The sequence below is a fragment of the Dendropsophus ebraccatus genome, chromosome 10 (genome assembly GCF_027789765.1).
Source record: "Dendropsophus ebraccatus isolate aDenEbr1 chromosome 10, aDenEbr1.pat, whole genome shotgun sequence".
In the NCBI taxonomy this organism is placed as follows: domain Eukaryota; kingdom Metazoa; phylum Chordata; class Amphibia; order Anura; family Hylidae; genus Dendropsophus; species Dendropsophus ebraccatus.
Window position 1 is genome coordinate 23,327,509 of NC_091463.1, and position 13,423 is coordinate 23,340,931.

At 48.8% G+C, this 13,423-nt stretch overlaps 1 protein-coding gene across 1 annotated transcript in view; it reads right to left on the reverse strand.

Annotated features, from left to right (window-relative positions):
- The window catches only part of F8 (coagulation factor VIII), a 56,638-nt gene that overhangs the window by 39,385 nt on the left and 3,830 nt on the right, over window positions 1-13,423 (reverse strand). Inside the window, exons 4-10 of the mRNA XM_069986570.1 lie at window positions 12,523-12,735; window positions 11,722-11,793; window positions 10,672-10,749; window positions 3,409-3,630; window positions 3,042-3,297; window positions 1,890-2,019; window positions 558-645 (exon numbers count right to left, since the gene is read on the reverse strand). Of these exons, the coding sequence (XP_069842671.1) occupies window positions 558-645; window positions 1,890-2,019; window positions 3,042-3,297; window positions 3,409-3,630; window positions 10,672-10,749; window positions 11,722-11,793; window positions 12,523-12,735 (1,059 nt within the window). The remainder of the gene's footprint in view (window positions 1-557; window positions 646-1,889; window positions 2,020-3,041; window positions 3,298-3,408; window positions 3,631-10,671; window positions 10,750-11,721; window positions 11,794-12,522; window positions 12,736-13,423) is intronic.

Consider the following 13,423-nt stretch of genomic DNA (forward strand, 5'->3'; position numbering starts at 1 on the left):
ACATTCCCCGAGGTGTGCTACGTGTGCCCCGAGGTGAGCTATACAAAGGGGCCCGCTGAGGCTTTCTCGCCCAAGGGCCCACAAAAACCTGGAGCCGGCCCTGCTCCTGAATAACCTGGACAATAGGTAGTCCTCTCAATTATGTGCATGAGCCCAGTAGTCCTTGATATTCATTAGAAGCAGAAAACTCCGCCCACCCGCTGCTGGTTGGCAGCTATCTATCTGTGTATGGCAGTCAACTGTCAATCAGCAGCTAGAGGGCGGAGGGAGGGGTGTGGTAAGAATTCTATTCTCCTGCATATTAGGTGAATGGCAGAACAGGATGATGTAAGAAATACATCGATCTGTTCAGCATTTCTGTCACTAGTTTATGCTGCCCTCATTTAAGGTGGAATAAACCTAGTGACACATTTCCTTTAATGACTGATATTATAACAATATTTTTGCTTTCATCAATAGTGCCGCTGTATTTCATGGCTGTTTCCTTGTTCGTACCCTTCAGCAAGCATTTGCCTTGTTACCATTGATACATTGGTGTCATAAAACTACTATAATACCTGTCATAAACCGATGAGTAGAGCTCACATTACTCAGTCCTTGGGGATATATATTGAAGGGATGACGCGCCATATTCTTGAACACAATCTGGAATCACAGACATAGCAGCCTCAGACTTTTATTATATGTCATCATTTTATAATTTGAAGCGAGTCTCATAGTGTCCCATATAACTTGCATTTTACCGTTTTTTAAGTCTAGCCATATAACGCACAGCATACGTTTAGGATACTAATAACATGGAATGAAATGCAAGTGGTGTCAATGGTTATTGCCCCTGTCTGAGTTACTGATCACTGCGTGTAAATGGTCTGTAAAGATGTAGAAATAAGCAACATTTTCGACAGTTGTCCTTCGGGAAGGATAAAACAGATACTGGCAAATGGTGAGTATACATCTAATGCATACAAATAATGCAGACGTTGTTAAAGGGGTTGGCCACTTTATAGTAAAATTGTTCAGTGTACTGTTCTAATAAGTGTACTCACTGTATATACTGACAGCAGCTCCCTATGTGTCCCATAGAACTAAGATCAGACTCCCCTTCTCCAGGCTGCGCTGTACTGCTCTGTGAGTCTGTCCATAAGATGGCCGACATGGAGGAGCATGTGACCATGCCCCAATTCCAGTGTCCTCTATAGACATGTACAGGCTCAGTGGGGGACACAGGAGGCGGGGCATGGTCACATACTCCTCCATTTCGGCCATCTTATGGACAGACTCACCACAGAGCAGGACAGCACAGTCTGGAGGAGGAGAGTCTGAGTTTAGCTCTATGAGGTACACAGGGAGCTGCTGTCAGTAGGTGCAGTGAATACATTTACTTATATTAGACACAAGACAATTTTACAAGTGGCCAACCCCTTTAACAATAAAAAAAAAGATGCAGACAGCTGAGAAACCAGATGAGAGCACAAACAGTGTATTGGGGTCCTAGTATGCCAAAAGTCGATCTAGGGGTCTAACTCTACAGCACAGTCTTATTAGAAGACCGTTTCGCTACTCTCTGAACTATTTAAGGCCCTTGGGGCCAATAGGGACTGGGTAACAAGCAATGTTATCACTGATTGGCCAGTCATCGGGAAACAAAGGTTTCATTGAGCGGCCAAAAGTCAAAAATTGGTAACATCGTGCTTCCAGAGGAGCGAGGTTACTGCTTGTACCATGAGCTAATGTACTAAATATACAATATCTTTTCTTATTTCACCTTCTTGTAGACAGATACAATTTTGCCATGTGTTAGCATTACACCTGGATCACCACACAGCTGTAATCTAGCTTAGAGCTCCAAGGAGCTGACACACAGGATAATGTATAAGTGTATTATGTACCCGGATCTGATCTCCAACTTCTCCTCTGAGGACGGGTCCAAGGATCCCTGTGCCGGCCATTTCTGGTGCTTTGGGTTTGGTGAATCTCGAGTCGGTAAACTCTTTGTACACTGCTTTAGTGAAATGTGTCCTGAATGAGATGAAAAGAAAAAATGAAATGAAATATATCAAATTAAAGGGGTATTCTACCCAAACATTACTTTTGATGTGTTGCTGCTAGAGATGAGTGAACCCCGAGCATGCTCGCGTCCCGAACGTTCGGCATTTGATTAGTGGTGGCTGCTGAAGTTGGATAAAGCTCTAAGGCTATGTGGAAAACATGGATATAGTCATTGGCTGTATCCATGTTTTCCAGACAACCTTAGAGCTTTATCCAAGTTCAGCAGCCCCAGCTAATCAACTGCCGATCGTTCGGGTTCGGATGGACTCGAACCCGAACCCGGTTCGCTCATCTCTAATTGCTGCCCATGGTGAGACTAACAATTCATTCCATACTTGTTATTAGCTATTCAGTCTCCTTCCCCCAGTTCTGAGCTGTGGCTTTCTGCTGTAGACACAAAAATCTGTGCATGAGCCTTTCTCTCTGTCTCCTCCTCCTCCCCCCTCCCTTCTGAGACCGCTGATGTAAACAAGTCCCTGACTGGCTGTATCTGGAACATTGAAGTTTCTTCATAATGCCGGGAGGGTTAATCACAGTGAGTTCATCAGCAACTTGACCTCAGAATAACCCTCCCACCATTACAAAGAAGCTACAATGTTGCAGATACAGCCTGCCAGGGAATAGTTTACATCAGCCGTCTCAGAAGGGAGGGGGATAAGACACAGAGAAAAGCTCACACATAGATTTTTGTGTTTTCAGCACAAAGCAGCAGCTTAGAACTGGAGGAAGGAGACTGAATAGGTAATAACAAGTATGAAAGGAATTGTTAGTCTCACCATGGGCAGCAACATATGAAAAGTTATGTTTGAGTGGAATACCCCTTTATGGTGCGTTCACACCTACAGGATCTGCAGCTGATTTTCTGCAGCAGATTTCATTCAAATAACTGAACACAGCATCAAATCTGCTGCAGATCTGCTGCAGATCCTGTAGGTGTGAACGCACCCTTAAACATGTAATTCATAGGACAGTATGTGTACTTCCCAACTAACCTTGTGTCACTTCGTTCTTGGTGATAGTCCCACTCCATCTCAATGGCTGCAATATAATGTGTCCATGTGACTGGTTTATGTTTCCCATGAGATCTTATATCAAGACGAGGTTGATCATTATCCCCATCTATATCAAATACAGTGGACTCGTAATATTCATCTTCATAATCATCATCCTCGTCGTTATCTAATACGCGCATGCGTTTTTCAGACTCGGTTACGCAGTCTTCTACTTTGATCAGAGACATCAGCTTTCCTGTTGAGCACAGTTACCATCACTTTATTAGCTGACTATGCCATATATATTGTATATACAGTATGTATTTTGCACAGTCATGTATATAGTACAGCATAAGCGTACAGGTACCTTCTGGATGTGTCCACGTCTGGCAGGATAGCTTGTAGACGCCTTTGTCTCCTGGGTGCACTATGGCTGTCTGAAAGCTAAAGGCAGTAACAGGAAGGACAGGGACACGTTGGTCTCTGATCACAAAGCTGTGTCTCTCCAGAGATATGCTGTGAACCTCGAAATGGGTCCCAAACCCGATGACATGAAAATGTATAGGCTTCTTATGACATATGTTCTGCTCTACAGAGTGGAAAGGGGAGAAAACTTTTTCAGAGGCTCCTATTAAAAAGTTTGATCACACAGGAAAAAACACTCAAACCTAATAAAATCTAATTTTCTCATTTTCTTTTTAAACAAACAGCAATATAAAAATTGCCAAAAACTCCTATCATTTTAAGGTACGGACACATATAATATTTAGATGCATGGATTAGGCTAAGTTCACACTATGGGGGAGATTTATCAAACTAGTGTAAAGTAGAATTGTCTTAGTTGCCCCTAGCAACCAATCAGATTCCACCTTTCATTTTCCAAGGAATCTGTGGGGTAAGAGAAGGGGAATCTGGTTGGTTGCTAGGGGCAACTGAGCCAATTCTACTTTACACCAGTTTGATAAATCTCCCTCTAAGTTTGTTTCATCTGTTTTTACAAAGAACGGATGGAAAAACAGATGCATTTGTTTTCTATTGACTTCCATTATAAAAAAAATGGATCAAAATGCACCTGTTTTTAATGTAACTGTAAATGTTTGAAAAAGGACGCGTTTTGATCCGTTTTTTTTCTTTATAATGGGAGTCAATGGAAGAAACGGAACTCAAATGCATTCGTTTTTCCATCCGTTTTTTTGTAAAAATGGATTTAAAAAATGGATTGCAAAAACGTAGTGTGATCCCAGCCTTATTCCAAGATTAAAACATTAAAGTGACTCTGTACCCACAATCTGATTCCCCCAAACCACGTGTACCTTCAGATAGCTGCTTTTAATCCAAGATCTGTCCTGGGCTCCGTTTGGCAAGGGATGCAGTTATTGTCCTAAAAAACTACTTTTAAACTGGCATCCCCGTGCCCAATGGGCGTGGCCTACATTGTGTATGCATTAGGCTGGCACAACCTCTTTGTCCCTCCTCCCCACCCTCCTCATCATTAGGAATGCTCCAGGCAGATTGTCTCCTATTCATCATCTGTGAGAGGACGGCACATGGGCTGGATTGTTAAGGACCTGTGCAATGTTCAGCATGGAGAAAATGTTCCAGTGGCATTCCTAATGATAAAGAGGGTGGGGAGGAGGGGGTGGTGCAAAGTTAGGGCACAGATACTCCCGTAGGGCACGGGGCTGCCAGTTTAAAAGTAGTTTTTGAGCACAATAACTGCATCACCTGCCACAGATCTTGGATTAAAAGCAGCTATCCAAAGGTACAAGTGGTTTGAGGGGGGGGGGGGGGGTCAGATTGTGGGTACAGAGTCACTTTAAGATATTGTGGGGGTTCACCCTCTGGGATCCCCACTGATCACAAGAACGGGATCCTATGTCCTCTGGTGTGCATGGAGTGGTGGTCAAGCATGTGCACTGCTGCCCCGTTCACTCTGGGGGAAGTGAACCCCCTTCTCATCACAGGTTGGGGTCCGAGCAGTCAGATCCTACAGACACACCTATCTTGAGCATAAAGGGCACCAGCTTTAGGCCATGTTCCCACTCTGTAAGGGAGTACTGGCTGGATGATCTTCTCTGCCGCTGAATTCTGTGCCTGCATTTGAACTCCCCCCTGCTCACAATGGTGTGTGCGACCGGAGCATGCTCCATTGTGTGAACTGACAGGTTTTCTGTGGCCTCTATACCATGTGTAAACACTCCGGCCGGGATCCCATAGACGCCAGCACTACGTCAGCTACAACGTCTTGTAATGCCTGGAGTCGTGGATCCACTGAACTGTCACTAGCGATGGTGGTAACCGCACCAGGGAGCGGAGTCTAAGGGGCCGCTGGTTTTCACCAGAGCCCGCTGCAAGGCGGGATGGACTTGCTGCGGCAGGCGACCCCCAGGTCGCTACCCATGGCTTGGTTGCTAGTGACAGCAGGCGAGGCGTGGCAGGAGCAGTAGGCAGATGGTAATGCAGGCAGAGGTCTGTAGGCGTAACCGCAGGTGGCAGGCAGAGCTCAGGAACAATGGTAAAGCAGCGGACAGGGACCAGGGACCAGGACAGTGGACAGGGACTAGGAACAAGGACTGAGGTCAGGAAAAACAGGGAGCTGGGCCAAACGCTATGGGAAGCATGTAGAGGCTCCAACACCTGTAGTGGGGCAGGGCTGGAATTATAGGAGAGTGTGATGTGCAGCAACCAATTAGGGGCGGACTGCCCCTTTAAATCTGAGACAGCCGGCGCACGAGCGCCCTAGGAGGCGGGGACGCACGCGCCGGCCGGCACAGCGGGTGACAGGAGTGGGGCGAGGTAAGGCGCCCCCCGGGGCCGAACTAGTAGCAGCGCCGTGTCCCTGCACATGGACCCCGGCGGCTGCATGGAGAGGTCGCGGCGGCGGCCCGGAGCACGGGACGCCGCCGTGGCCGTGACAGTACCCCCCCCTTTGGCCTCCCTCTCTTTCTTGCCTGCAGATGGAGGCAAATCAGTGATGAAGTCCATCCCTATGTGGCGAGGGGATGTGGATTTGCGGATGAAACCCTTCTGTAAGTTCTCCCGGATGGAAGAGGACATGGCCTCAGTCTCGGGTACTGAGAGAGGGTACACCCGACCTTGTGGAGGAGAAGTTCCAGGAAGGAGGTCTATGGGGCATGATGAGGTGGTAGAGAGTCCGCCTCCGTGGCAGAGAAGGCATCAGGTAAGTCTTGGTATTCCGCCGGTAGGACGGATAGAGGCTTGGCGGGGTCGGGTGACAACATAGAGTACTTGGGCTGAGGTGACCTCAGACACCGGTTGGAACAGTCCTGACCCCAACTGAGAATCTTCCCAGTTCTCCAGTCCAGCTTAGGGGCATGTAATCGCAGCCAAGGGAGTCCCAGGAGGATGGTGGAAGAATGGGGCAGGACGTAGAAGGAGATCTTTTTCTGATGTGAAGTGCCCACCTGGAGGACTAGAGGTGCGGTCTGGTAGTGCACATGGTCGGTAAGAATCTCGCCCGTGACCAAGGAGATAGTCAGGGGTCTGGCTAGTTGGGTCACGGGTAACCGCCATCTTTGGACCAATGTAGCTGCAATAAAACTGCCTGCTGACCCAGAATCGAGAAAGGCAGTAGTCTGGTGATTTTGTCCCGTGGGTGTCTGGATGGAGACTGGCACAGACAACCTTGGAGAGGTGGCATTCACACTTAGGGAGGCCTCTCCCAGCGGACCTAGGTGCTGGCGTTTCCCGGACGCTTGAGGACGTTGAGGACATCTCAGCCGAAAGTGATCCGGACCACCGCAGTAGAGGCAGAGATTCAGCTCCAGACGACGAATTCTCTCATCAGGCGTCAGGTGAGCCCGTTCCACCTGCATAGGAACCTCAGGAGTCGGCTGGGACACCGGAACGACAGGATTCTGGAAGACCGGCACCAGCTGGTGATGGCGACGGGACAGGCTTAGTCGCCGTTCATGCCAGACCTCCTCCTCTCTCTCAGAAAAACGAGTATCGACCCTGGTGGCCAGTAGGATGAGTTCGTTCAGGGAGGTAGGTAGGTCTCGGGCGGAAAGCACGTCTCTCACCCGTCTGGACAGGCCCTTCTTGAAGGTGGCTATTAGAGCGGCCTCATTCCAGTCTAATTCTGCTGACAGGGTGCGGAACTGGATGGCGTAGTCGCCAACGGAGTAGAGCAGTCTCAGCCGAAGACGCACGGGCAGGTTCCTCAAAGACGGAGCGAAACTCGGCCAGGAAGGTTTGGAGATTGGCAGCAGCAGGGTCATCTCGGTCCCACAGCGGCGTGGCCCAAGCCAGAGCTCTACCCTCCAATAGGCTGATGATGAAAGCCACTTTAGAGCGCTCGGTGGGAAACTGACTACTTAAGAGTTCAATATGCATGGTGCATTGAGTCAGGAATCCTCTGCACAACTTGGAGTCACCACCGTATTTGCTTGGGAGAGCCAGTCGAAGTGTCAAAGAAGCAGCAGGAGGTGGTGTGCGCTGGGCTATAGTATGCTGCTGTAAGACGGCAGTGAGTTGCTGGATCTGCTGCGACTGTTGCTGGATTTGTTGAGCCTGTTGGGCGACCACTCGGGCTATGTCGCGGATATCAGGCACCTCGCCGGGATCCATGGTTGGAGCCTACTGTAATGCCTGGAGTCGTGGATCCACTGAACTGTCACTAGCGATGGCACTAACCTCACCAGGGAGCGGAGTCTAAGGGGACGCTGGTTTTCACCAGAGCCCGCTGCAAGGCGGGATGGACTTGCTGCGGCAGGCGACCCCCAGGTCGCAACCCCTGGCTTGGTTGCTAGTGACAGCAGGCGAGGCGTGGCAGGAGCAGTAGGCAGATGGTAATGCAGGCAGAGGTCTGTAGGCGTAACCGCAGGTGGCAGGCAGAGCTCAGGAACAATGGTAAAGCAGCGGACAGGGACTAGGAACAAGGACTGAGGTCAGGAAAAACAGGGAGCTGGGCCAAACGCTATGGGAAGCATGTAGAGGCTCCAACACCTGTAGTGGGGCAGGGCTGGAATTATAGGAGAGTGTGATGTGCAGCAACCAATTAGGGGCGGACTGCCCCTTTAAATCTGAGACAGCCGGCGCACGAGCGCCCTAGGAGGCGGGGACGCACGCGCCGGCCGGCACAGCGGGTGACAGGAGTGGGGCGAGGTAAGGCGCCCCCCGGGGCCGAACTAGTAGCAGCGCCGTGTCCCTGCACATGGACCCCGGCGGCTGCATGGAGAGGTCGCGGCGGCGGCCCGGAGCACGGGACGCCGCCGTGGCCGTGACAGTACCCCCCCCTTTGGCCTCCCTCTCTTTCTTGCCTGCAGATGGAGGCAAATCAGTGATGAAGTCCATCCCTATGTGGCGAGGGGATGTGGATTTGCGGATGAAACCCTTCTGTAAGTTCTCCCGGATGGAAGAGGACATGGCCTCAGTCTCGGGTACTGAGAGAGGGTACACCCGACCTTGTGGAGGAGAAGTTCCAGGAAGGAGGTCTATGGGGCATGATGAGGTGGTAGAGAGTCCGCCTCCGTGGCAGAGAAGGCATCAGGTAAGTCTTGGTATTCCGCCGGTAGGACGGATAGAGGCTTGGCGGGGTCGGGTGACAACATAGAGTACTTGGGCTGAGGTGACCTCAGACACCGGTTGGAACAGTCCTGACCCCAACTGAGAATCTTCCCAGTTCTCCAGTCCAGCTTAGGGGCATGTAATCGCAGCCAAGGGAGTCCCAGGAGGATGGTGGAAGAATGGGGCAGGACGTAGAAGGAGATCTTTTTCTGATGTGAAGTGCCCACCTGGAGGACTAGAGGTGCGGTCTGGTAGTGCACATGGTCGGTAAGAATCTCGCCCGTGACCAAGGAGATAGTCAGGGGTCTGGCTAGTTGGGTCACGGGTAACCGCCATCTTTGGACCAATGTAGCTGCAATAAAACTGCCTGCTGACCCAGAATCGAGAAAGGCAGTAGTCTGGTGATTTTGTCCCGTGGGTGTCTGGATGGAGACTGGCACAGACAACCTTGGAGAGGTGGCATTCACACTTAGGGAGGCCTCTCCCAGCGGACCTAGGTGCTGGCGTTTCCCGGACGCTTGAGGACGTTGAGGACATCTCAGCCGAAAGTGATCCGGACCACCGCAGTAGAGGCAGAGATTCAGCTCCAGACGACGAATTCTCTCATCAGGCGTCAGGTGAGCCCGTTCCACCTGCATAGGAACCTCAGGAGTCGGCTGGGACACCGGAACGACAGGATTCTGGAAGACCGGCACCAGCTGGTGATGGCGACGGGACAGGCTTAGTCGCCGTTCATGCCAGACCTCCTCCTCTCTCTCAGAAAAACGAGTATCGACCCTGGTGGCCAGTAGGATGAGTTCGTTCAGGGAGGTAGGTAGGTCTCGGGCGGAAAGCACGTCTCTCACCCGTCTGGACAGGCCCTTCTTGAAGGTGGCTATTAGAGCGGCCTCATTCCAGTCTAATTCTGCTGACAGGGTGCGGAACTGGATGGCGTAGTCGCCAACGGAGTAGAGCAGTCTCAGCCGAAGACGCACGGGCAGGTTCCTCAAAGACGGAGCGAAACTCGGCCAGGAAGGTTTGGAGATTGGCAGCAGCAGGGTCATCTCGGTCCCACAGCGGCGTGGCCCAAGCCAGAGCTCTACCCTCCAATAGGCTGATGATGAAAGCCACTTTAGAGCGCTCGGTGGGAAACTGACTACTTAAGAGTTCAATATGCATGGTGCATTGAGTCAGGAATCCTCTGCACAACTTGGAGTCACCACCGTATTTGCTTGGGAGAGCCAGTCGAAGTGTCAAAGAAGCAGCAGGAGGTGGTGTGCGCTGGGCTATAGTATGCTGCTGTAAGACGGCAGTGAGTTGCTGGATCTGCTGCGACTGTTGCTGGATTTGTTGAGCCTGTTGGGCGACCACTCGGGCTATGTCGCGGATATCAGGCACCTCGCCGGGATCCATGGTTGGAGCCTACTGTAATGCCTGGAGTCGTGGATCCACTGAACTGTCACTAGCGATGGCACTAACCTCACCAGGGAGCGGAGTCTAAGGGGACGCTGGTTTTCACCAGAGCCCGCTGCAAGGCGGGATGGACTTGCTGCGGCAGGCGACCCCCAGGTCGCAACCCCTGGCTTGGTTGCTAGTGACAGCAGGCGAGGCGTGGCAGGAGCAGTAGGCAGATGGTAATGCAGGCAGAGGTCTGTAGGCGTAACCGCAGGTGGCAGGCAGAGCTCAGGAACAATGGTAAAGCAGTGGACAGGGACTAGGAACAAGGACTGAGGTGAGGAACAACAGGGATCTGGGCAAAACGCTATGGGAAGCATGTAGAGGCTCCAACACCTGTAGTGTAGGCGGGGACGCGCGCGCCGGCCGGCACAGCGGGTGACAGGAGCGGGGCGAGGTAAGGCGCCCCCCGGGGCCGAACTAGTAGCAGCACTGGGTCCCTGCACATGGACCCCGGCGGCTGCATGGAGAGGTCGCGGTGGACCGGAGCACGGGACGCCGCCGCGTCTGTGACACGTCTGTGATTATTAGGAAGCTTACGAAGTGAGAACATGGCCTTAAGGAGTATTAATCAAGAAATAACTCATTGATACATTAAGAGAATGAAGCGAGAGAAGAGTAAGGGGATCATAAATGTGTTATATTCTGTCCATTCGTTTTCACTTACCTGGAATGGAGCCATTTATATGTCCGTTTATAGTATGCAGCGGCTCCATAGGTGTATTATCTGCATAGTGGCTGTGTCCTGGATGGAGAGACCATTTTTAGAGTTAATTTCTTGCTGGGAGTTGTGAGATCTACATGCCATGAAGAAGGCCAAAGGATTGTGGCTATCCCAGCCGACTACCCAATGTGTATGAGGGCATAAACAGGAGTTTATGCAGACAACAAACTTTATGCAAACTTTGTATAGATCTCCCTATCTGTGTCTGCAGCTCTGAGTAACGTATAGAGCTGGGCGATTTCCTATAAAGAGGACCTATGGTCGGTATTAAAACATTAACATTTTGATATCATTCGTAGCCTTGGATGCCCTTGGAGTCCAATGCTGACTTTACTTTGTTGATACACCCCCATGTCCCCAAGTTATTGGGATTTTAAAGGGTTACTCCTGCAAAAGTATTTTGCTTTTAAATCAACTGGTTTCAGAAAGTTATATAGATTTGTAATTTGCTTAATTTATTTTAAAATCTCAAGTCTTCCCATACTTATCAGCTGCTGTATGTCCTGTGGTGTATTCTTTTCAGTATGACACAGTGTTCTCTGCTGCCACCTCTGTCTATGTCAGGAATTGTCCAGAGCTGGAGGGGTTTTCTATAGGGATTTGCTACTGCCTTGGATAAGTATGGGAAGACTTGAGATTTTTCAATAGAAGTAAATTACAAATCTATATAACTTTCAGAAACCAGTTGAAAGAAAAAGATTTTTACCGGCGTACCTCCTTAATAATTTGTTAGGCTATGCACACATTTCCCTGAGTAGTCAGGTGGGTAGGAACTTCAGTTAAAAAAAAAACGGGTGTAAATGCTAGGCTTTAAGGGAAAGGGGGGGTTGAGCCTGATTTCCCTCCTTCCCATGAACCTAGCACTCATAGCCCCTTTTTTAAAAAAAGTTTTCATCCACCTGACTATTCAGGTGCATATATATATATATATATATATATATATATATATATATATATATATATATATTATTACAATTCCTATTATTTTTTTACCCTCATCAAACACAGCCAGAGCAATGATCTTTTCCTGCACTCCATGTTGCTGTCCATCCTCTGTGAGGGATCCTATAAATGTAAAAATACAAGCGTTACTTCATAAGCTTGTAGTTATATCAGTCCAGTGTATAACTATTATTTAAGCACTGTTTGGCAGCAGTATTTGCACAGCGTATTGTGATATTACATGTTTGTATTATATATTGTATTTCGGACAATACCGTTTCCAGACAATTTTTTTCAGAAACAGCACCACTCTTGTGCTCAGTTTGGGTGTGGGTATTGCAGCTCAGTTCTATTGAAGTTAATGGAGCTGAATTGTAATACCACCCAAAACCAAGTCTGGATAATCCCTAAAGTTTTTATGACTTATAATAAAATATATTTGCTTTTTTTTGTAGCATATTTTACTTTTTTTTTTACCTTATTATAAGGGATGGAAACCGGTTGGACACATGGTGCATAAAATAATATTTTACCATTTCCAAACATTGACATGATCTTTTTGGGCTCTGGGAATCTGACCCCATGAATGGTAGCACATTCTCTTTACCAGCAAGGGCACACACTATTGGCAAACCCTTAAAGGGGTTATCCAGGGTTAGAAAAACATGGCCACTTTCTTCCAGAGATAGTACCGCTCTTGTCTCCAGTTCAGGTGTGGTTTGCAATTAAGCTCCATTCACGTCAATGGAACTGAGTTGCAAACCTGGACCCTAACTGGAGACAAGAGAGGTACTATCTCTGGAAGAAAGTGGCCATGTTTTACTAACGCTGGATAACAAATACCCATCTTACCTGGTTTACATATAAGGATTGCTCCCACCAAACCAGAATTAATGTCATAGGAGGAGTTACTGTGAGAGTAATAAGCAGAGGTTATACAAATGGGGTCAGATTCAGCTGGTCCATAATTTTCTGGAATTTTCCAAAAGTAAGTGTATGCTTGTCCAGGTGGAACAGCATCATCCACCTTTTCCAGTTTGCCTGTTCCATCACTGTATCCTGCACCTTAAGAGAGGAAAGTTGGAAATTATTAACTCTGGTTACTATTGTAGCAGAAGCTAAGTGACTTATAAAAGGAGCTGTCACCAGGAAGTGTGTCAGAGTGTGGCTGAAGCTACACGGCATGCAGAAGCCCCCTGTACTGAACAGAGAAAAGAACAAGGCTGAGAAATGGTGCAATTCCCAAAAAGTGGCCCTAACAAAGAGAAAGCTTTGAAGTAGGTGTCACAGGCACTGGTGGAGACCTGCATACATGCCAAGTATTAGTTCAACCCCCAGAGGCAGAGGCAATTTAGTGAGGTACTGTCAGGATGTTACTGACAAGCAGATGGTATGATGACTAGTGGAATAGCTGCCACTTTAGGAATAGTGGAAAAGCTACCACTTTACTGGTGGCTGGGAGAGTACTAGCAGTACTTTTTGGGTTGTTGTTGCAGTGGTGTGGGCACCAAGGTTAACCAAGGCTAAAACTATGAGAGACTGGTGTCTTGCAAGAATATGGCTGCCGTAAGGACTTCGACTTGGTCTGTTCGGTTTAGTTCTCTGATACAGTGTACTGGCCAGATGTGGGGTATGGATTGACACAAGGAGGATTATCATTAAAAAATCATATTTGGAGAGTTCCCCCTTTGTTCTCTTCTGGAAATAATCATTTGCTGTGTATGACCAGTTTATGTTAACTTAGGCCGGACTG